At 32.3% G+C, this 23,205-nt stretch overlaps 1 protein-coding gene across 1 annotated transcript; it reads right to left on the bottom strand.

The window, feature by feature from the left end:
* Positions 1 to 547: 547 nt before the first annotated feature.
* On the bottom strand, positions 548 to 1,072 carry LOC125875847 (pectinesterase inhibitor-like). The gene has a single exon (XM_049556929.1). The coding sequence runs from the start codon at positions 1,070 to 1,072 to the stop codon at positions 548 to 550; it is 525 nt and encodes a 174-aa protein (XP_049412886.1).
* Between the last annotated feature and the right edge of the window lie 22,133 nt (positions 1,073 to 23,205).

Here is a 23,205-nt window from a genome sequence, read left to right as displayed (position 1 = left end):
ACATTAAGTGGGGTATACCAAGTTCTCAACTTATTGAATCAGCTTCTATGGTTCTTAATTACTATTATTTTTATCTGAATTTGGCAACCTATTACTTATAGAATTATGTTCACAATTCCTATAGTGTTTGCCTCGGTAAAAGGATGATTTCAACATTGCAATTCATAAAATCTAATCTAAATCTAATAATTGATTTTTATCAAAGAAATTAATTATTAAAAAATATTTAGTAATAATTTTGCATTAAAAATGTTTGAAAAATTGATTTTAAAACTACATATAAAGTTTGTTTATATTTTAAGAGTTAATTGAAATTTCACTCTACGCCTTCAAGTATTTTTAATCGCCCCAACTCCATACACATTTTTTGGAAACACATATATAATGGTGAATTGAATGCCTTTCATTTAAAAATTACATTGCAAAATAAGAATAATATATATATATATATATATATATATATATATATATATATATNTAGAAGATGAATTCATCCGTGTAATTTAAGAAAGAAGTGAGACATAAGGCATCAAGTAAAATGACTAGATTATTCGAGATCATAGGCAATAACAGCCGAAACATCAGAGAACTCTTGGACCACCTTGCTGAGTTGTTTGAGTTGGGGTGGTACATCTCTGAAACCTTGGTTACAAGCAAGAGATTCATACATAGCAGCATAAGCCAAAAAACTTATTTTTCTATAATTAGCAATCCTAAGCAAATCATTGCAACTTTCAAGATTATCACTGGCATATTTGTAGTTTTTTAAACAACCAATTAGTTGGTCTTTCATGTTGGGATATTTTATGGGTTGTTGAAGAATGGATTGAATCAAGTTATAGGTAGATGTAGTATTATCTTGTGCTATAGAAAGAACAATAGAGAGAAGGCTGTGAATATCTCCTTTGTAAACATAGGGATCATTTCGAAGCACTTGAAAACATAGAGGAGGATTTATGGTTTTGGGACAAACGTCATCAAGTATGTCTGCCTTCACATTTGGAATATTTCCAAATAGTGTTACTAATACAAAGGAGAGAAAGAACAATGAAGAGGACCAAAACTTTGCCATTTTTCTACCTTTTCATTTCGCTACACTTTCCACCATTCTTTTATAGCTTTAAAAGGTATCAAATATGAGATTAATGCAATTCTTCATTTTGGTTTTCTTTTGTAACTATGAAAGAGAAAAGTCAAATATAAGATTAATGCAATTCATTAAAATAAAAGAGAAGTTAAATAAAAGAGACTAATGCAATTCATTAAGATGTACCAAATATGAGATTAATGCAAGTATTTAAATGTAGCTTACATAAATTTAAATACTTGCATAATTAGTATATGTTTTTGTGATATCATTGTAATCATTTAAAATTTATTAAATATAAATTTATAAAAAGATTCAAATTATATTAAATTCAATATATATTAGTCCAAATAAATATTGTGAATATATATATTTAGATTAATTATTTAAGTCTAAGAATATGGATTTAATTGAGTTTTAATTTCATTGAACTACTCCATTAATATGGGCTACAAATGAAGATCCAACTTATTTAAAGTCCAATATATCATGTCGCTTAAATATGATGGGGTAAAGGGAAACAAGCGTTTTCATCGTAACTCGTCCATTCTACTACTATAAATAGGGGTTCTCATAACTCATAAATCACACAAGAATTCTATCTAGAAGCCAAAGAGAGCTCCCGGATCAAACACAACAAATTTCTCTACAAGCTACAAGATGAAGAATAAAAGTACCCAAGCAGTCAAGTTCAAGAATAACTAAAGATCAAGACGACCATATTCAAGAACAAGTTCAAAAGCCCTTGGGAGTGGAAGTCAAGTTCAAATTCATCAAAATTTAAGATCAACCTTACAAGGCATTAAATTTAGATTTATAAAACGACAAATTAGAGGATTCATAAAGATTGTAATGCTTATATTTGAAAACAAATAAATATATTGTTGTAATATTTTCTAATCTTGATAATTATTCTATCGACATAAATTTTACCGTCTACAAATTCTGGCACATCTATACCTCTCATATCACGTTTTCACGAATTCAAGGACATGAAAATGGCTTTGAAGAAGATCAACACCCTCTAAACATCCCCTATGGATGCTAAGGTTGCTGACTCTAAGTTCTATGGTGATGGAAAAGGAGTCTTTGGTGTTACCTTTGGAAAATTTGGAGTTTTTACAAGGAGCCATACCACTACGACGGAGTTGGAAAATTATATGCACAGCGGAAGCATACAAGAATCATACTACTTACATGAATAATAGACAACACATTGTTTATGCTAAAAACAAGTACGATCATGTTAGAGCATATAAACTTTTCTGAAATTTAATTCAAGAATTACCTATTGAAGCGTGAACAGATACCTTCAAGTGAATCCACAAGGTAGTCGACAAGCTATACCCTTCAAGTGAATCCACAAGCTAGTCCACAAATTGGACNAACAAGTACGATCATGCTAGAGCATATAAACTTTTCTGAAATTTAATTCAAGAATTACCTCTTGAAGCGTGAACAGATACCTTCAAGTGAATCCACAAGGTAGTCGACAAGCTATACCCTTCAAGTGAATCCACAAGCTAGTCCACAAATTGGACCACAGTTCTGCGGTCTTCTACAATGATCCCAAGTTCACTTCTAAACTCTCAATACTTGGGTGGGAAAGTATCATACCGAAAACTTATCTTCTTTCAAGGGTTAGAAGAATCCCTCTTTATAGAGATTTCTTCCTACTCCAAGGAGAAGGAATACCATGTCTTTTCTTAGAATAGAAAGACATGTACATCTCCCTTTCCTTAGAAAAGAAAAAGTCATGTCCTTCTCCCTTTCCTTAGAATAGAAAAAGTGATATACTTCTTCCTTGCCTTAGAACAGAGAAAGATAAATACATCTCCCTTTCCTTAGAATAGAGAGAGACACATACTTCTCCCTTTTCCCTTTAGAATAGATTCTGAATTCTAGTTAAATATAGGCACGGTAGGGACCACGAAATTAATTACCGAGGCTTCCTATTATGAAAATAATTCCAAATAATTAATTTAAATTATTCTTACCATAATAAATTACAAATCATTCTACTAGAAATTCGTAATTGCACTCCTCTATTTATATTTCGAAATTTCCCATTAAACACATATGTAATTCCCCATGTTAAGATTACAAATACTAATCAATAAATTAAATTATTGACTAACTTAATTTAATGATCAATTTCCTTTAAAGCATTGCTTAACTTATTTCATGTGCCGAATTCATAAATCCACTTGCAATGTTTGACACGATGAAAACTCTAAGCTTTTCAAAAAGGCATATCATCAATCTCTATATCGAGACATGGATTCTGTCAACTAACTTATTATTTCACCAATATATATTATCATCATCCAATCTACCAGGAATATTGACCCATCTTAGAATCTCACCTTTTAATAAATCAAAATGATAATTCCCATATACAGATCATAATAGTTATATTAAGATTAAGAGTATAAGTACATTTAATAGTTTAGAGAATATGTTTTTGTCAATCAGTCTAAAGCAACTATCTCTACTCGGACATGTTCAATACATACAAAATACACTAGCATAAGAAGTTGGAACTATATCATTCCCATAATCAAGATAAACTACATATAATCTTGTGCTACAATCGTACTGATGGCATGTCCAATTCCCATCTTAGATTGTGAACAAAAAAAACTTTATACTTATAAGAACCGATGATTTAATCATTTGTGTATAAGCTTAAACTCTATACACTAAATCATCTACTATATAAGTAAACAGACACCATAAACGAATATATGTTCTATTAATATAAATAAATAATTATTCTATAATAAATATTATAGCTAAACACGTGGTTAATTGAAATGACCCAAAAGGTTCTTAAAAATGTGCTTCGGAAGTTACCGGAAACTTGTTTAGCTATATCAAAAAAAATCCGTTTCGTTTTTCGAAAATCCGACTTCATATTCTTGTTTAGGGGGTCAAATTGAGTGGGAAATGGGTCTAACCCAAATTTTAGAGCAACCGTATCAAAATCCGAAATTTCCAAGTGAAGCCTTTTTCGAGGGTCTACTTTGGAGGGTCATATCTCCTAGAACACAAATAATTTGGTGGCCCATAACTTATCCATGGAAAGCCCTTTGAGTTATCTACCTAACTCACTTTGTTTCACCTCATTCGAAGTTCGGACGAAGAAGTTATGCCCATTTTCGTAAAATCTGTCCGGCAGGAAATGCAATTTCCAGTGAGCGTTTTTACTGTTCACCTGCCTCATTTTTTTTCTAAGTGTTGGACCATTTTTCCAAAGGGCATATGTTATTTCCTATATACCATTAGTTCAATTCTCATCTCTAAAACATTTCCCAAAACACCTCTCCCATACTTAGACACATTTTCTCTCAAGTTCTCTCAAGAACCCTAATCCAAAACCTTCCTCAAGATTGAAGAGACTCTTGCTCCAAGTTCCAAGCTTCCATTGAAGACACTCTCAAGACCTTCATAAAAACTCAAGGTATGTGGTGTTGAACTCATGGGTCCTTCCACCCATAGTGCCTAGACTCTATTCTACTCACTAATTCATGGTTTAAGTTAAGATTCATAAATTAGTCTTGTTCTTTGTAATAATTTCCTGCACATTGAATTTTAAACATGAAAAGTGATTGTTTTGAGCATGTTGTGACTCTAGAACTTGAATCTAAATTTGGAATGGATGTGGAGATTTTCATGTGGTATTGTGGGTGTTAAAAGGTGTTGTTGTAGGTTGTTCACTGGTTTGGCTGCATAATTACTACCCTATTTTCCATGCTCTTTGATTCCATTACATGCCTTCAAGGTGTTTGACAAAATGTCCAACTATGGAGAATTGATGAATCGATGCTTTAAAGCTTGAGTTATGAGATGTATGGCAATCCAGAGATGTGTTGATGACAAACTAAGCTTGTGTATATGTTCATTCCATACGTGAGATTGCATTAGAGCCTAATGGGAATTTCCTATATAAAGTGTTGCATGACCATGCCCGGTCCGGGGGAAAAGAACCGGACAACCATGTGAGAGGTTTATATCTCACCACCTAGGATGCTTGGGGTGTGACCAACATCAACCATGTGAGAGGTTTATATCTCACCACCTAGGATGCTTGGGGTGTGACCAACATCAACCATGTGAGGGGTTTATACCTTGCCACCAGGGTGTCCGGGTGTGAACGGCATCCCCCATCCTAAGTTGGGGTTATAGATTGGTTGGATCATGCATACACATATGATATCTACTATTAGTATAGATTTACTTAAACATGTTTTGACTTCACTTTGATCATGCATCCTCATATTGTTATTCATAATGCCTATGAAACTATTTCTTGTATTTCGATTGTGTCCTTGTCTATTGTTGTGTTGCACCCCGCATACTTAGTACATTCCAAGTACTAACGCATATTTTGCCTACATGATGTCACCATGTAGGGACCGGAGCTACTCTTGATCCTTCTCTCCATTCACGTGGCTAGTACGGTGCTTATCCGAGTTTGTTGGTGAGTCCTCAATGATTCGAGGGCTATGTTATGTTTCCTACTCCTATGTTTTGAGACTTTAGCTTGCAATTGTATTTTGACTATGAGGGGAGCCGGTAGTATGTCATGGCCCCCGTCCTATCTATGTATGTAGAGGTGTGCGTTGGACAAGTATTTTGTAAATGAGCTTGACTCTTGTTCTATGATGTCATTTTGAAATGGTTTGCCCTTAGTCCCTATTTCCCGTTAATTAATGTTGATTGTACTTCCGCGACCGATGAAGTGTGATGACAAGTTTGAGAGGCTTGTTTGGGGTTCCTTAGGGTTCCTCATTCGTCATGTCACGTCTAGGCCCTAGGCTTGGGTCGTGACATTAATAGTATATATCCCAACAATCTCCCACTTAGACTTTTAACCATCACGATTGTTATAATGTACTATATCTAAATGCATGGTTTATGGTATATACCCTAACAATCTCTCACTAAGATATTTAATCATGAAAATTGTTAGAATACTATTTCTAAACACATGATTAACAATATATACTCTAACAATCTCCCACTTAGACTGTTAACAATGCATTTACAACGTTCACATATATTCCTTTTATATTTCTTATCAAAAGGATCTTACCAAGTTATTTTCTTATGCAACTTCGTCTAGTAATGCTGAGTCGTAACTTATCGTTTTTGTATTAGATCTTCAGAGGCCCTATCATGAAACCTTTCAAAGTATACTTCTTTACATGAGTTCTATCATGCAAGTCCTCTTAAACATACAAAATCAAGCAATCTTTGTTATGATTCTCCCACTACGACTAAGTATTACTACAATAGTCACACTTTCATGTTCTCGAGTCTTAATATTTTCCTCAAAACCTTTCAGTAATGAAATATTAACAACTTTTTCATGTAGTGTTCTTTAATTTGCTCGACATCACTTTCACTACTTGAGGTAGAAGTATTGTTATGTCTAGTAACATTTCTCCCACTACGTAAATGCAATGGAACATCAATTCTGACATACCAGTTAGATGTTTTTGAGTGTCTGAATTTACAACCGACTCATTTTTTATTTCTCTGTTCAATTCTGGTAAAACTAGTTTACTTCTAGGAACATGGATTACTAAATAGTCCTTTTCTAGAAATCTGACAATTGTCTTAACAATTGCCTTATTTTCTTTAGGACAATAAAATAAACCTTCTTTCATTATTTTTGTATATCCAATTAATACACACATTTAATTCCTGATTGGATAGGAATTGAATTCAAATGTGATGTGTAGTTCTTAGAACATATTCCAAAAAAACAAAACAACAATGAATAAGCCAATTATTAATCTTATCATCTTCATAAGAGTCTATTTCTTTTCTCTTTTACACCAATCTATTTTAGAGTGTTTGGTGTAGACGATTGAAATGCAATTATTCTATCAGATAAGTGACTCATCAGCTCTACAGAGAGGTATATGTCACTCCAATCAAATTGCAGTGACTTTATATATTTTTCATGATGATATTTTCATTTGTCTTAAAATATTTTGATTTTATCAAGACATTCAGACTTACAAAACATCAAAAATATATTTTCATATCATGAGTAACCTTCTGAAAATCTCAGAATACTCAAATTCACCTCTTGCCTGAATGATCATTTACCGCACAAATCAAAATAGATTAATTCTAACTTATCACTACCTTTATTTCCCTTTAAAGAGAAAAGGTCTCTTAGTCATTTTTGTTTCTAAAAATGGCTCACATGTTGGTAGTGATTTCACTTTCAATGAACCGTTATGTCCATTCTTTAACCAACTTAAAAGTTCTATCCATAATAAATGACGCAGACGCTAGTGTACAGATAAGTTTCATTCAATTTAAAAGATATTTTCTTATGAGATAGATTAATATTCAATTCATGAGGAAAAAATGTATGCATCAATATACAATAAGAGATAACATATTTATCAAACTTAAAAGAGTTACAAGAAAAATATATTAAGTGTCCATCTCTTATTTTGCTAGAAACCGAAAATAATTTCATCTAACATGAACATATATAATGCAATTTTTTTTAATCAATATCTTATCTCTATCGAAAAAAATACTTGAGTAGTATTGAGTCTGTAAAGTCTATTGAGAATTTGAGATATAATACATTAAATAGATCATAATATGTCGAATAATCCTAAATAACAAAATTCAGGGCTCATTTATACATATATATCCATGCATCTCGAATAGCCAATTGATGGGATTGGAGATCTACTCATACAATACACATGTACAATGACTGATTATTCACTCCATAAACTTATACAGACCTAACTCAAATGGAGAGTCCACTGTTAGTTTAAGTCAAGGGAAAATCACCCTAGTTACATTGATCCAATCACATATTACTCAGTTTTGGAGAAGTTAATACAGATTACCAAAACTAGCGAGTATCTACATAGTGACTTGTATTAATTTCAGCTGATATTGAGGAAGGTCTAAGACAACACATGAAACTAAGAATTCACTACAATTCAATCTTGGAAATCAAGGTAAGGACCCCTATAGCCAAATATGACCAAAAACTAATATAACGATCCAAAAAATATTTCTTACTAGGTCGTTCTTATGAATCTACCAAATTTCAGACCAATTAGAGTTCCTTTTTTAGAATTACAAAACTATGATCAATTTGATTGAAAACATTGTTTGGCCAAAATAGAATTTAGAGTTTTTCCCGTTCGAAAGTTCTTATCACATATCATCATCTGTGAAATAGATACACGAATCAAGAACAAAGAACAAAATTCAAAAACTATTTACATTATCTGAATACTATTTTTCAAAAATCAGCATGTTTATGTATACATTGAACATTAAAATTCAAACCACATCTCATGGATATCCATGCATCTTGAACGATAATATTTGATGAAAAATAACTAATCATGCAACATACATATGTGATGTCAGATATCACCCCAACAAAGTTAGAGTAAAAACTAACTCAGGGAGAGTACTATATGTTGATTTATGCCAAGTTAATATCATTATCCCTAGATCATTGTTTCAATCAAATATTACTCAGATAGGGAGAGTCAATACAGATCATCAAAATTAGAGACTAAATTTGAATGACTTGTATTAACTTCATCCGATATGGAGGAAGGTCTAAGCCAACACATGAACTTAATACTTCACTAAATTTTAGTTATGAAGATCATAGAGAACAATCTCTATCACCATTGTATCATAAGTGAGTAATTTTCATTAAAATTAATTTTCAAGATACAATTTTTTTTTAATCCAAAAACAACATCTGAACTAACTCAAATTAGAAATTATTGTATAACAATGAGTATTGTTAATTTGATTGTTTGTGAGGAACCTATCAAATTTCAGATCAATCAGATTTCAAAAATAATATTTATCTCCAAAGCTATGATCAAATTCAGATTCAAACGATTTAAATAATCAGATCCATATCTTTATCATATAACAATTCATGTTAACTCATCACGTGTAGTCATGTACCACATTTAACATAAATAAAACCGATATAAAGGATTATATTCATACTAAATCACATTTTTAATTCCAAAGAGTAACTTAAAAACTATTTTAAGGGCCTCAAAACTATAACCACATAGCAATGAGTATTTCTAACTAGTCTGTCACCAATGAACTTACCAAATTTCAGGTCAATTGGAGTCTATAAAAAATATTTCCAAAGTTATGACCAAATTCAAATTCAAGTGGTTTAAGTATCTTTAGAAATTAAAACAATATGACTTTATGATATTCAGGTCAAATTTTAATCCGGCAAACTAACTAAAATCCATCAAAATAATCTTCGATTGAACCATCAAATTTCAAGTCAAATTAGAAATCAGAAAATTCATAACCTCCTAAACTAAGACCAAATTCGAAAAACAATCGTTTTAGACATAGTTAAAGATTAAAATAACATGATTCATATTTTCATTCTCTTTTTATAATGATCTCATGAGCATGAAACATATGTTGTGTCCTTCCTTTGGCTAAGAAACTCAATACCTTCTTATAACAAATTATTCTCTAAATTAATACACTTGAGAATCCAAGATATTATGTTTCTCTCTTTTGAGTGAAAACCTCGATATCTCTTCTCATGAATTAATTAAGCATTACTAGTATTTTAAGGTAAATCACCATTTATGTAAGTAAATATTTACCACTAATATTCAGTTAGAATAACTTATACATGATGAATTGAGGATGTTCTAATGACAAAAATACATAGATCATTTTAGTGAATCATATTTATTAATCATAATTCTCAATTCATCTATTAAAAAATATGTATTCACATGTACAAAGTTAAAGAATTTTCAACGATTTCAAATAAATAGATCACTTAAAACTATTTATTAACAAAAAAATTATTAATTTATACAAATTGATATATATATATGTGTGTGTGTGTGTGTGTGTGTGTGTAATAAATAACATGCTCAAATAATTATTGAACAAAAAGAAAAAAAAATCCAATTGACCTGAATAGTGACTGCCACCGTCACGTTATAAGCTTTGGAATCAACAATCAATCAAGAACAAATATCATAAAGTTAAAAAATACTTCACAATAAGTTCAATGATAATTTGTTCATCATCAACCTCTATGATTCCCTTTCTTATCAAGCTTTGCAAATTTGATGGATTAATAAGAAACAACCCTAAAAAATTGCAACTAGCCGCCGATAAAAAAATACAATTACATGTGCAGAAGTTCTTACTTTCATTTATTAAATTAAAAAAATCCATTGAACTTTAAATTTTCTTGTAACTGATGAAAAGTTTTCAACTTGGGTTCCATTAGATTAAAAATAAAGGACTTGGAATAATCATTAGGAGAAGTGTTTGTTGTTGTTGTCCATTCCCACGTGAATGTGAAAAATTATCGCCAACACGTTTTGCCCTCTTGATCTTCTCAAAATTTAAGAATGTATGTACTTTAGCCAACGAATCAACAAACTTCAAGTTTTATCTGATTCGTTCTTTTCGTGATAAAATTATATTTACCGATTACGAATCATACATACAATTGCACATACAAATATTTTATGTTATCTATAAAGATGTAAGTATGGCTCTTGATGCCAATTGTTGCAAAATTGTATGCACAGCGGAAGCATAACAAAATCATACTACTTACATGAATAATAGACAACACATTGTTTATGCTAAAACAAGTACGATCATGCTAGAGCATATAAACTTTTCTAAAATTTAATTCAAGAATTACCCTTGAAGCGTGAGCAGATACCTTCAAGTGAATCCATAAGGTAGTCGACAAGTTATACCCTTCAAGCGAATCCACAAGCTAGTCCACAAATTAGACCACAGTTCTGCAGTCTTCTACAGTGATCCCGAACTCTCAATACTTGGGTGGGAAAATATCATACCGAAGACTTATCTATTTTCAAGGGTTAGAAGAAATCCTATTTATAGAGATTTCTTCGTAGTCCAAGGAGAAGGAATACCATGTCTTTCCTTAGAGTAGAAAGACATGTACATCTCCCTTTCCTTAGAAAAGAAAAAGTCATGTCCTTCTCCCTTTCCTTAGAATAGAAAAGTGATATACTTCTCCCTTGCCTTAGAACAGAGAAAGATACATACATATCCCTTCCCTTAGAATAGAAAAGACACATACTTCTCCCTTTTCCCTTTAGAATAGATTCTGAGTTCTAGTTAAATATGGGCACGGTAGGGACCATGAAATTAATTACCGAGGCTTCCTATTATGAAAATAATTCCAAATAATTAATTTGAATTATTCTTACCATAATAAATTACAAATCATTCTACTAGAAATTCATAATTGCACTCCTCTATTTATATTTCGAAATTTCCCATTAAACACATATGTAATTCCCCATGTTAAGATTACAGATACTAATCAATAAATTAAATTACTGACAAACTTAATTTAATGATCAATTTCCTTTAGAGCACTACTTAACTTATTTCATGTGCCATATTCATAAATCCACTTGCAAGGTTTGACACGATGAAAACTTTTAAGCTTCTAAAAAAGGCATATCATCAATCTCTATATCGAGACATGGATTCTGTCAACTAACTTATTATTTCACCAATATATATTATCATCATCTAATCTACCAGGAATATTGACCCATCTTAGAATCTCACCTTTTAATAAATCAAAACGATAATTCACATATACAGATCATAATAGTTATATTAGGATTAAGAATATAAGTACATTTAATAGTTTAGAGAATATGCTTTTGTCTGTCAGTCTAAAGCAACTATTTCTACTCGGTCATGTTCAATACATACAAAATGCACTAGCACAAGAAGTTGGAACTATACCATTCCCATAATCAAGATAAACTACATATAATCTTGTGCTAAAATCGTACCGATGGCATGTCCAATTCCCATCTTAGATTGTGAAAAAACAAATTTTATACTTATAAGAACCGATGATTTAATCATTTGTGTATAAGCTTAAACTCTATACACTAAATCATCTACTATAGAAATAAACACACACCATAAACGAATATATGATCTATTGATATAAGTAAATAATTATTCTATAATAAATACTATATCTAAACATGTGGTTAATAGTATATATCCCAACAGATGGGACATCAAACACTTCAAGTGTCTTCTGCATAAATTTCTTGTTTTGGATCATCAACACTAAAAGGACAAGGTTCTCTACAACTGCTTTATAAGGAAGAAGCAGTGTTGCCAAAAATATCAAAAAGACTCTAGCTCTAGTTAACCTCTCAAGTTCCAAGAAATATACTGGAATGAAAGAACATTTATTCAACTAATGAATCGTCTACACATGCATCACCTGATATGTGCCCTTTGAAGATCGACTTGCCTAATAATACATGCTACTCCCCGGTGTCCCCAATGGTCATGCAATCAATAGTAGCTGATGCTTCATCCATAGAGGAACAATTTGCAAACCTGGAAAAATAGTTGAAGGATTGACCAAGTATATGCAAAACCAAGAGTCTCGCATCAATAAGTAAATAGATATGATGGAGGGATCATTAGATGGAAAATCCATTGATGTGCCTAGAAAGGGTATCGAAGTTCAAATATTGAAAATCATGTGAAGCAAACAATGCCTATCAAGGAGATCCTATTTTTTCTCTAAAGGGATGATCCCACTAAATTATTTGAAGGATTTCATCCGAGGGACCATCAAAGATAAGGACAAAGCTTCTACTAAGTCTTCCCTTATGTATGCCAAATCGTACATTGCAAGGATTGATAGATTAAGGATGTTTGTTGCTTATCAACCTCCCAAATTTTAATGACCATGCCAAAAGTTGGTATGCTTAGTCTTTTTCCCCACGAAAGGCATGTAACACCCTAAAAATTTCTAAATTAAGACTCAAACTATTCTTCATTTGTGAATAAGATCGTACCGGGTGATTCTTAAATTGCCCATATGTGTAAAGTTAAATTCTTTAGAGTGAGAATGAATTTGGATATGAATTAAGGTCACTAGATCTCCTAGCACAAAGTTGAGTTGAAAGTTTCCTTACCGATTAAGTTTTGATGTAAGATTTTACTTGGGTCTACTTTAAACGAATATCTATTAGAGTATATATATTTATGTGGCCCATAACCTATCAAATCAAAGGTATTAAAATCTACTTTCCAACGTCACCAATTTTGCGTCAATCCAAGTCTCGAGTAACAAGTTATGACCATTTTAGTAAACTAATACGGTACAGTGACGAATTAGCCGATGGGAAAACATTAAAAAGGGTCATTTTTATCTTTTTACCTCTAAAAAAACTCTAAACGAATTTCTTGACTAATTAAAGACCCAAAATAATCAGATTTTCATCCCTTAATTCATCATTCTCTTCTCTCTCAAATTCTAAGGCAAATCCCTAAGAAAAAATCAATGTAGAAGACTCCATTCAAGATTCATTCAATCTTCTTCAAGATTCTTCTTTAAGGTAAGTCTTTCTCCAAGAATTATATTATTTTCAACTCAAATTCCTCCATACAATTATGAATCACTAATGAAAATCATAATTTATTGGCCATAGAGTTTCAAGAAACTAATTCAAGAAATCTCAAGAAAGGTTTTCTTGATTTTTCTCCTTCAAACTAGGGTTTCAAGGCTTCTGATCAAGTTCTTCTTCAAGATTGTTCAAGAACCTTATTCCTCCAGGTATTTAAGGCTATTATAGTGTTGGACTAGTTCATCATCATGCCCTACATCTACTTTCAAATCAGTAAAAGAGAAATATAGGATTCTACCCCTAGATTAGAGTATTCTTTCGATGAATTGATTTGGAGTTCTCGAATTCTTGTTTCTTTTTGAAATTCTATTCCTAATTATTGAATTTTTATATGTTATGCATTAAGATTCTTGAGTTGATTCATTTATTTCTATATTTCAGCATGAACCCTATGAATTGAGTATTTTTTAGAGGAGTAATATCGTTGAGTTCGTGAGTCCTGAGTACTAAGTTTCCATATTGCTATTAAGATCCTTGAGTTGAGTCGTTCATGTCCATAATTCCACATGAACCCTATGAATTTAGTTATAAATCTTGAGAAGCTTTTTGAAAAGTCAACACTTGAGTTTTAAACTATGTTTTTGAAGAAGTAAAGATGAGTTTTGAGAAAGAGTTTCTAAAACATGATTAGTGTGACAATCGAGTATTCCATCAATGTTTAAGCAGTATGGTATCTAGTTATGCCATCATTGTTTATGCAGTATAACATCCCGAGTCATCAATAATTATATCACAATATGATTTTGATATATTTTTTAGGAAGAGTTTCAAAATATGAACTGAGTAAGAGTATAAGGGAACTAAGTATTCCCAAAAGTATCAGTTCTTACATTCATAAAGAGAAATTTTGATTTCTAAATGAGTTATGAGTTTAAAGATATTTCAAGAGAAGTTACCTCTTAGAGGATAGTTTGAGCAATTATCTCAAACTAGAGGAAGAGTATATTTTCTTGAACATTGAGCATGAGTTTATATATTATCAGGAGTAGTATTGAGCACTGATATGGGGATAGATTTAGATAACTCATATTCCTCATAAACCATGTATGCCAACATGGGTACATGATCATACTTTTTAGATGAATTCTAAGTGCCTTCAGACAGAGTTTAGTGGATCCATTTAGTTGAGGTGTCCTATATCCTAGAAACGTATAGGACAGTTCTGATATCATGGGTGAGACGTTGCATCATCATGTAACTCATAGTGATGGTTGTCGTTTAGAGAATCTCCCAATAGATTTAAAGTGTATTTTTATATATCACTTATTCTATTGAGTTCAGAGATGAGAAAGTATTTTGAAAAGCTTTAAATGATTTAACTCTTTTATTTCTTTACATTCTGCTTGAGTACATTGTTATCTATTGCAGTCCTTTCTTTCAGCTATTTGTTATTCAGATATATTACATAATCGTACATTCAATGTACTAGTGTGATTCGACCTAAATCTTTTAATGATGTAGATACATGTTCTTAGGATCCTCAACAAGAGTCTGTTGAGATCACTTCATCTGTTCGTCAGCTTTCGAATGAGGCCTCCTTGCTTCTGGAGGACTCCAGTTTTACGAGTTATTGGTATTAGTAATATTTTGAGTATTCGTGGGTCTTGTCGCGACACTCTTCTATATATAGTAGAGGTTTCATAAATAGACAGTTTTGGAGAGTCATTCAGTTTCAGATGATTTATTTAAAACTAATGTTTCATACTCAGTATATTCAGTTCAGTTGTGACATTTAGTAAACAGTTTCCAAAAGTTTATTTCAATTTGATGTTTATGTATGCTTGAGTTAGTCTTACGCTTGTAGTCAACTAGGATAAGGGTTCGTTTGAGAACCAACAATGATTCTCGAGTGTTGGCCATGTCCAGAGTGTAGACTCGGGTCGTGACAAACTTGGTTTCAGAGCACAGAGTTCAAGTGTCTTAGGGTGTCTATGAAGTCGTGTCAATAGGATCTTACTTATAGTTGTGAGTCCCCCACTTTTTTAAATAAGGGACTACAGACATTTAAGAAAGTTTCCCTTCTTTCATACTCTAAATTGTGCATTAGTACTATGTCATAAGGAACTTATTCATACTTGTGCGTTTCTCAAATCCATTCGACTACCCCTCATACTAAAGGTGGTTGAAAAGCAAAGCCCAACATCCTTATCAATGAGTTATTCTTAGCAAGAATCTTGAGAAAGTCATAAGACTGCACAAGGGCTTGAGAGAAGCCCGTGAGTGAGCTTAAGTGTTCAAAGTTGAAATAATGCACTCTTATTCATATGAATCGTGCGTTCGAGCTAAAAGCGAGATGTATTCCCAGACTCTTTTCCATAAACCTTGTTTTAGTTTAGACCGTTATGGGGAGGTGTGTTTTAGAGGTGGGTAGTGTTTTCACCCGAAAAGATAGTATGAGTTACGAGATAATGAGCAGTAGTAGTAAAAGTCCCCAGAGTTAGAAGAATGCATGCAGAGGTTTAGTAATCTAAGAAAGGGAGATAGTGATGAGGCAAATTATGTTATTGTAGTCATGCACCTAGTAAGTTATTAATGAGGAATTTTCCCTTATGGGTAGACTAAGAAGTGATGAGTTTGTGTAAGTATCATTATAGGAGGTAGAGTAAGGGTTACTAGTTAGGATGAGTTAGAGTATACTTTAACTAGAAAGGAGTTTATGATAATGTGTCATTGTGTTAGTAACGACCAAGTGTAGGTGTTGAATAAAAGAGCAGGAGTATTCATGAGGTGATAGATCTAAGCTAGGCTTATGATTTCTTTTTTACGGAGAGCCCATAATATTTGGAGGGTTACAGAACTAATTAGACAATGATGTAAAGCGAGTGGGTAAATAGTATTTAAGTTGTGAAAGGAAATGTGATGATAAATTGTAAGTGTGAAGACTTAGAGATAAAGATTGACTAGTTGTCATGAAGTTTTAGTGGGCGAGTATTTCTTAAATTGTATCTAGTAGTTGTAAGTTAGTATAGTAAGCAAGTAATCATATTGATATCCGAGTTTAGTAATGAACATTAAGCTTGAATTTGAGATGAGTGTCGTGATAAAAAGAATGGCAACATGATGGTGATGATGTTAGTCTTGAGATTAGATTTGACATAGAGTAGGTGAGAGATTGAGATTTTATCTACATTAAATATGAGTGGTAGAAGTGAAAGATCCTAAATTTTAGATAAGGTAGTGAAGTGTGGCTAAGTCATAAGAGTAACAAGAGCATTAAGAGGTGTACCCGAGATTGTATGCAATCAGATGAGGTTCCAATTAAGTTAATGATTCTACATGTATGCCTAGATAGTATATTTGACCTATTAATGTGGAATAGGCTAATGTAAGCATTATTTTTCCCGTAAGAGTTAGATGAAGCGGCCTTGTAAGCCAATGACAAGAGATTAATAGAAGAATCGTAGAAAGAGGTCTTAGAAGGAGACTTAGTACCTGCTTATGGAGAGTTTAGTAGTCATGAGATAAGCCTTTCCCGAGTATTAGAGTAAAGTGAATGTAGACTAGTTTAGAGATGATATAATAGATCCATAGATTTCAAGACCAAGTCGAGTGTTAAGGATGAGATAGTGATGTATTCCGAATGAGTTTTAGAGGTATAACAATCCATTCATAATCTAGTGTATTTCTCAAGTTCAGCCATTACAACATCATGATGAAGTTTCTTATATCAGAATTGTGTCTATGACCTATGGTCGTACACTTTAGAGAGATTCACATCTATGCTCAGTTTCCAAAATGAAGGGCAAAGACTTTAGCCCATTAATCTCAAGCTTAATCCATAAAGTTATGCATATCAGCCTCATGATATGAACCTATTAATTATAAGCATTTATGTCTCATAGTATATCCAGTCTCACAAATTCATGATTTAATCTTAATGGCTAGCAACATAATATTATGTCATGCATATTCTTATATCAGATATCTCAAATGAATCGTGCTTATGATTGTTCACCCTAAAGCTCTTTCAATAATCCTTTTTAGTTTTGAGAATGGTAATGTTGACAGTAGTTGTGTGAAGGATAGAGAAGATGATTATTATTTCTTGATAGTGATGTTGTGTTTATTTCATTTAAGGTTATAAATGTGGAGGAAGAAGGAGATCAGGTTTTATGATGAGTACTAAGTCAGCTTCGTGGTGGTAATGCATGAAAGTTCAGTTGGTAGAGATGATGAGAGGATGATAAATTCTTAGAAAGTGGGTTAGTAGGAGTCTCTGGAGTGGTTCAGGAAATGTGGTGTTGTTAACATGTGGACAATGCTGGATAAATTAGGTGTTTCGAGATATGAGCTCAAGGTTAGTTGAATGTAGCGGTAAGGAGTAGTGTTCTTGGGATAGGATTTCCTACAGAGGTATAGAGCATGAATCTTGTGATTTAGATCAGAATAATCATCCTATGTTAAGTCCTTTGTGATTTTGAGTTAGGCTTGAATATAGTAAGAGTAACCAATTTCCATTCTTAGTCCAACTGTCATTCGAGGATGAATGATCCCAAGCGAGAGATATTGTAACACCCCGAAAATTTCAAAGTTAAGATTTGAACCATTCTTCATGTGTAAATAAGATTGAACAGGCTGATTTTTAAATTTCCCATATGTTTACAATTAAATTCTTTATAGTGGGAATGAATTTGGATATGAATTAAGGTCACTAAAATTCCTAGCACAAAGTTGAGTTGAAAGTTTCCTTACTGAATAAGTTTGATGTAAGATTTTACATCGTCAACTTTAAAAAACCATATCTCTTAGAATATATAGAGCTATGTGGCCCATAACCTATAAAATTAAAGGTATTTGAATCTTCTTTCTAACACCACCAATTTCGCGTCAATCCAAGTTTCAAGTAAAATGTTATGATCATTTTAGTAAACTGATAGAGTGCAGTAACGAATTAGCCGAAGGGAAAACATTAAAAAGGGCCGTGTTATCTTTTTACCTCTAAGAAAACCCTAAATGAATTTCTTGACTAATTAAAGACCCAAAATAATGACATTTTCATCTCTTAACTCATCATTCTCTTCTCTCTCAAACCCTAAGACAAAACCCTAAGGAAAAATCAAAGTAGAAGACTCCATTCAAGATTCTTTCAATCTTTTTCAAGATTCTTCTTTAACGTAAGTCCTTCTCCAAGAATTCCATTATTTTAAACTCAAATTCCTCCATACAATTATGAATCACTAATGAAAATCATTATTCTTGGCCATAGAGTTTCAAGAAACTAATTCAAGAAATCTCAAGGAAGGGTTTCTTGATTTTTCTCCTTCAAGCTAGGCTTTCAAGGCTTCTAATCAAGTTCTTCTTCAAGATTATTCAAGAACATTGCTATTCCAAGTATGTAAGTCTATCATAGAATGAGATAGTGATGTCTTCAGAAAGAGTTTTAGAGGTACATCAATCCATCCATATTCTAGCGTATTCCTCCAGTCTAGTTATGACAACATCTTGTTGATATTACTAATAGTAGAATTGTGTCTATGACCTATGCTCATACACTTCAGAGTGATTCATCTATGCTCCGTTTCAAGAATGAGAGGAAAGGACTTTAGCCCATTAATCTCAATCTTACTCCATGAAGTTATGGATATCAGCCTCATGATATGAACCCATTCATATAAGCACTTATGTCTCATATTACGCTCAATCACGCAAATTCATGATTTACTCTCATGGCTAGCAACACAATGTTATGTCATGCATATTCTTATATCAGATATCTTAAATGAATCGTTCTTATGATATTTATCCCTACAGCTCTTTTAGTAATCCTTTTTTAGTTTTGAGAGTGGTGTTGTTGATAGTTCTTATATGAAGGATAGAGAAGATGATTACTATTTCTTATTGTGATAGTGATGGTGTGTTAATTCCATCTAAGGTTATAAATGTGGAGGAAGAAGGAGATAAGGTTTTACGATGAGTAATAAGTCAGTTTCCTAGTAATAATGCATGAAAGTTAAGTTGGTAAATGTGAAGAGAGAATAAGGAGTTATTATAAGGGTTAGTTAGTAGGAGTCCATGGAGTGGTTATAGTACTAGGCTTGAATGTGGTGTTGGTAGCATGTGGACGAATGCATGATGCATTAGATGTTTCTTGATATGGGCTCAAGGTTGGTTGAAGGTTAGTAGGGAAGTTCAAAGTCAAAGAGATAGTAAGAGTAACTTTTTTCCCTTCTATCCTCAGTTTAACGATCATTTGAGGAAGAATAATCCCAAGAGGGAGATATTGTAACACCCCAAAAATTTCTAAGCTAAAGACCGAACTATTCTTTATTTTCATATAAGGTCTAATCGGGTTATTCTTAGATTCCTCATATATGTAAAGGTAAATTCTTTAGTGTGGAATTATTTTGGATATTAGTTAATGTCACTAAAAACTGCTAGCACAAAGTTTGAGTTGAAAGTTTCTTTACCGATTAAGTTTTGATGTAAGATCAACTTTAAGCTACCATGTCTTTAAGAATTATGTGGGCCACAACATATAAAATTAAAGGTATTTGAATCTTCTTTCCAACGCCACCAATTTTGGGTTAATATGAGTTTTGAGTAAAATGTTATGATCATTTTAGTAACCTGGTATTGTACAATGACGAATTAGCCGACGAGAAAATATTAAAAAGGGTCATTTTTGTCTTATTACCTCTAAGAAAACCCTAAAAAAATTTCTTGACAAATTAAAGGCTCAAAAGAATGATATTTTTATCTCTTAATCCCCCATTCTCTTCTCTCTCAAAACCCTAAGGCAAAACCTTAAGGAAAAATCAAAGTAGAAGACTTCATTCAAGATTCTTTCAATCTATTTCAGGATTCTTCTTCAAGGTAAGTTTTTCTCTAAGAATTCCATTCTTTCCAACTCAAATTCCTCCATACAATTATTAATCACTAATGAAAATCATAATTCTTGGTCATAGAGATTTCAAGAAACTAATTCAAGAAGCTCAAGAAAGGTTTTCTTGGTTTTTATCCTTCAAGCTAGGGTTTCAAGGCTTCTAATCAAACTCTTCTTCAAGATTCTTCGAGAACCTTGTTCTTCTAGGTATTTAAGTCTATCATAGTGTTGGACTAGTTCTTCCTCATGCCCAACATCTACTTTTAAATTAGTAGAAGAGTAACCTAGGATTCTATCCCTAGATTTGACTATTCTTGAGATGAGTTGATTTTGAGTTCTTGAGTTCCTGGTTCTTTTTGAAATTCTATACCTACTTTTTGAATTGTTATATGTTATGCATTGAGATTCTTGAGTTGATTCGTTCATGTCTATATTTCAACATGAGCCCTATGAATATATATTCTTGAGATGAGTAGTATCATTGAGTTCTAAGTTCTTGAGTTCTAGATGTTTGAGTTCTTGAGTTCTTGAGTTCTGAGTATTGAGTTTTCTATACTATTATTGTGATCCTTGAGTTGAGTTGTTCATGTTTATATTTCAGCATGAACCATATTTTGAGTTATAAATTTTGAAAATCTTCTAAAGCCAACATTTTTTATTTAAGCTGAGTTTTTGAGAAAGTAAAGAGGATTTTGAGAAAGAGTTTTAAAACATGATTAGTATGATAGTTGAGTAAGCAATCAATATTTAAGTTGTATGGTTTCTAGATATACCATCAATGTTTATGCAGTATGACTTACTGAGTCATCAATAATCATATCACAATATGATTTGATATATTTTTTAGAAAGCGTTTTCAAGTAAGAATTGAGTAAGAGTATAAGGGAACTATGTATTCCCAAAGGTATTAGTTTTTACATTAATAAAAGAGGAACTTTGATTTCTAAATGAATTACGAGTTCAAGGATATTTCAAGAGCAGTTACCTCTTTTAAGAGGATAGTTTGATAAATTATCTCAAACTAGAGAAAGAGTACGTTTTTAAACATTGAGCATGAATATATATTATTGGGAGTAGTATTGAGCACCGATATGGGGATGAGTTCAGACAACTCACATTCCTCATAAACCATGTATGCTAACATCGGTACAGGATCATAATTTTTATTTGAATCCTAAGTACCTTCGGGAAGAGCTTAGTGGATCCACTTAGTTAAGGTGTCCTATAATCCGGCAAGGTATAGGACAGTTGTGGCAGCGTGGGAGAGACGTAGTATCATCACGTAGCTCATAGTGATTGTTGTCGGTTAGAGAATCTCCCAATAGAGTTAAAGTGTATTTTTATGTATCACTTATTATGTTACTTTCATAGATGAGAAGGTATTTTGTAAAGCTTTAAATGATTTAACTCCTTTATTTCTTTACATTTAGCTTGCGTACATTGTTATCTATTGCAGTTCTTTCTTTTACTTATTTGTTATTCAGCAATATTACATACTCGTACATTCAATGTATTTGTAACGACCCTAAAAATGAACTAGTGAAACTAGAGCCTCACATGTGAGTTTGAAGTTGAGAACTTGATGAAATGATGAGAAATGACCGTGACGTCCGGAAACTAGTCATTTGAACTAGTGAGCTGTAAGGGTCAACTTTAAATGGTCATATCGTTTAGCTCAAAATGAACTAGGTGGACCTTTACCTATCCAATTAAAGGTCTTTGACTCCTCTTTCCAACGCCACCGAGTTTTCCCAATTCCGACCTTGGAGTAATAAGTTATCCCCGAAATATTGAAGCACTGTCAGGCTGAAAAAAAAGGGCGAACTAAGACGGGAAGGGGCAGAATTTTTAAGTCAAGACTTTATGGGTCCTTAGTCCTTTTCCAAAATTGACCCTATGCTATTTTATTCTTTTCCTAGCAACTATAAGACCTTTTTATGACTTAATTCCTTTCATTTAAGTCACTCCTCTTACAATTTCCAAAATCATTTCCTCTCTCAAATATTTCTCTCTAACTCAAGGAAGAAGAGCAGTTGGAGCTAGGGTTGAAGATTTCGAGTGCTTCTTCTTCAATTTTCATGGGTTTTCAACTTAGAGGTATGGGGATCCTTATCCTTGATTATTCTTTCTTTCAAGGAACCCAATCAAAGGGTTTTTAAGGTTTTTCAAATACACACAAAAACCTATTTCGATTCTAGCATGGGTTCTTGCATAAAAAGGTTTTAAATGATGATTTATATGGTTATTAATGATTATTAATGGTTTTTAGAAAGAAATTCCCATGAACCCATGTCTTCTCAAATTCTCTAAATTTGGCATAAAGTGGGTGTATTGATTTTGTGTAATTAATGGACGATTATTGTGTAGATTGTTGTGGACTGTTCATATATGTATTTATCTATGTGGAATTGTTAAGAATTGTTAGTGAATTGAAGGATGTGGGATGTTAGCCTTGAATGGACAAAATTGTGAATTGGTCTTCATGTTGATTATTGGCTTATACTTAGCTTAGCTTGTATAGTTGAATGTTGTTATTATCATTGTTATTGTATTGTTAATTGATGGAATATGAGGATGATGAAGATAGCCATGGAAAGAGGGTAAGTTGATCAAACTTGATAAATATTGTATAATTGGCATGGAATTGAGTATTGTGGCTTATGGACTTTGAAAAGGGTGGTAAGATGGCTTGATCTCTTAGTATTAATATAATTGTTATTGGTTGGTTTGATCCACCTTTGGTGGAGGTGGTTATTTGTTGTATTATT

This window comes from Solanum stenotomum, chromosome 1, assembly GCF_019186545.1.
Source record: "Solanum stenotomum isolate F172 chromosome 1, ASM1918654v1, whole genome shotgun sequence".
Classification (NCBI taxonomy): domain Eukaryota; kingdom Viridiplantae; phylum Streptophyta; class Magnoliopsida; order Solanales; family Solanaceae; genus Solanum; species Solanum stenotomum.
The sequence above is the reverse complement of the archived record's forward strand: the minus strand, read 5'-3'. Positions and strand labels throughout refer to the sequence as shown.

Excerpts from the sequence above, each read along its gene's own strand:
- LOC125875847 (XM_049556929.1), bottom strand. The coding sequence starts at position 1,072 with ATGGCAAAGTTTTGGTCCTCTTCATTGTTCTTTCTCTCCTTTGTATTA.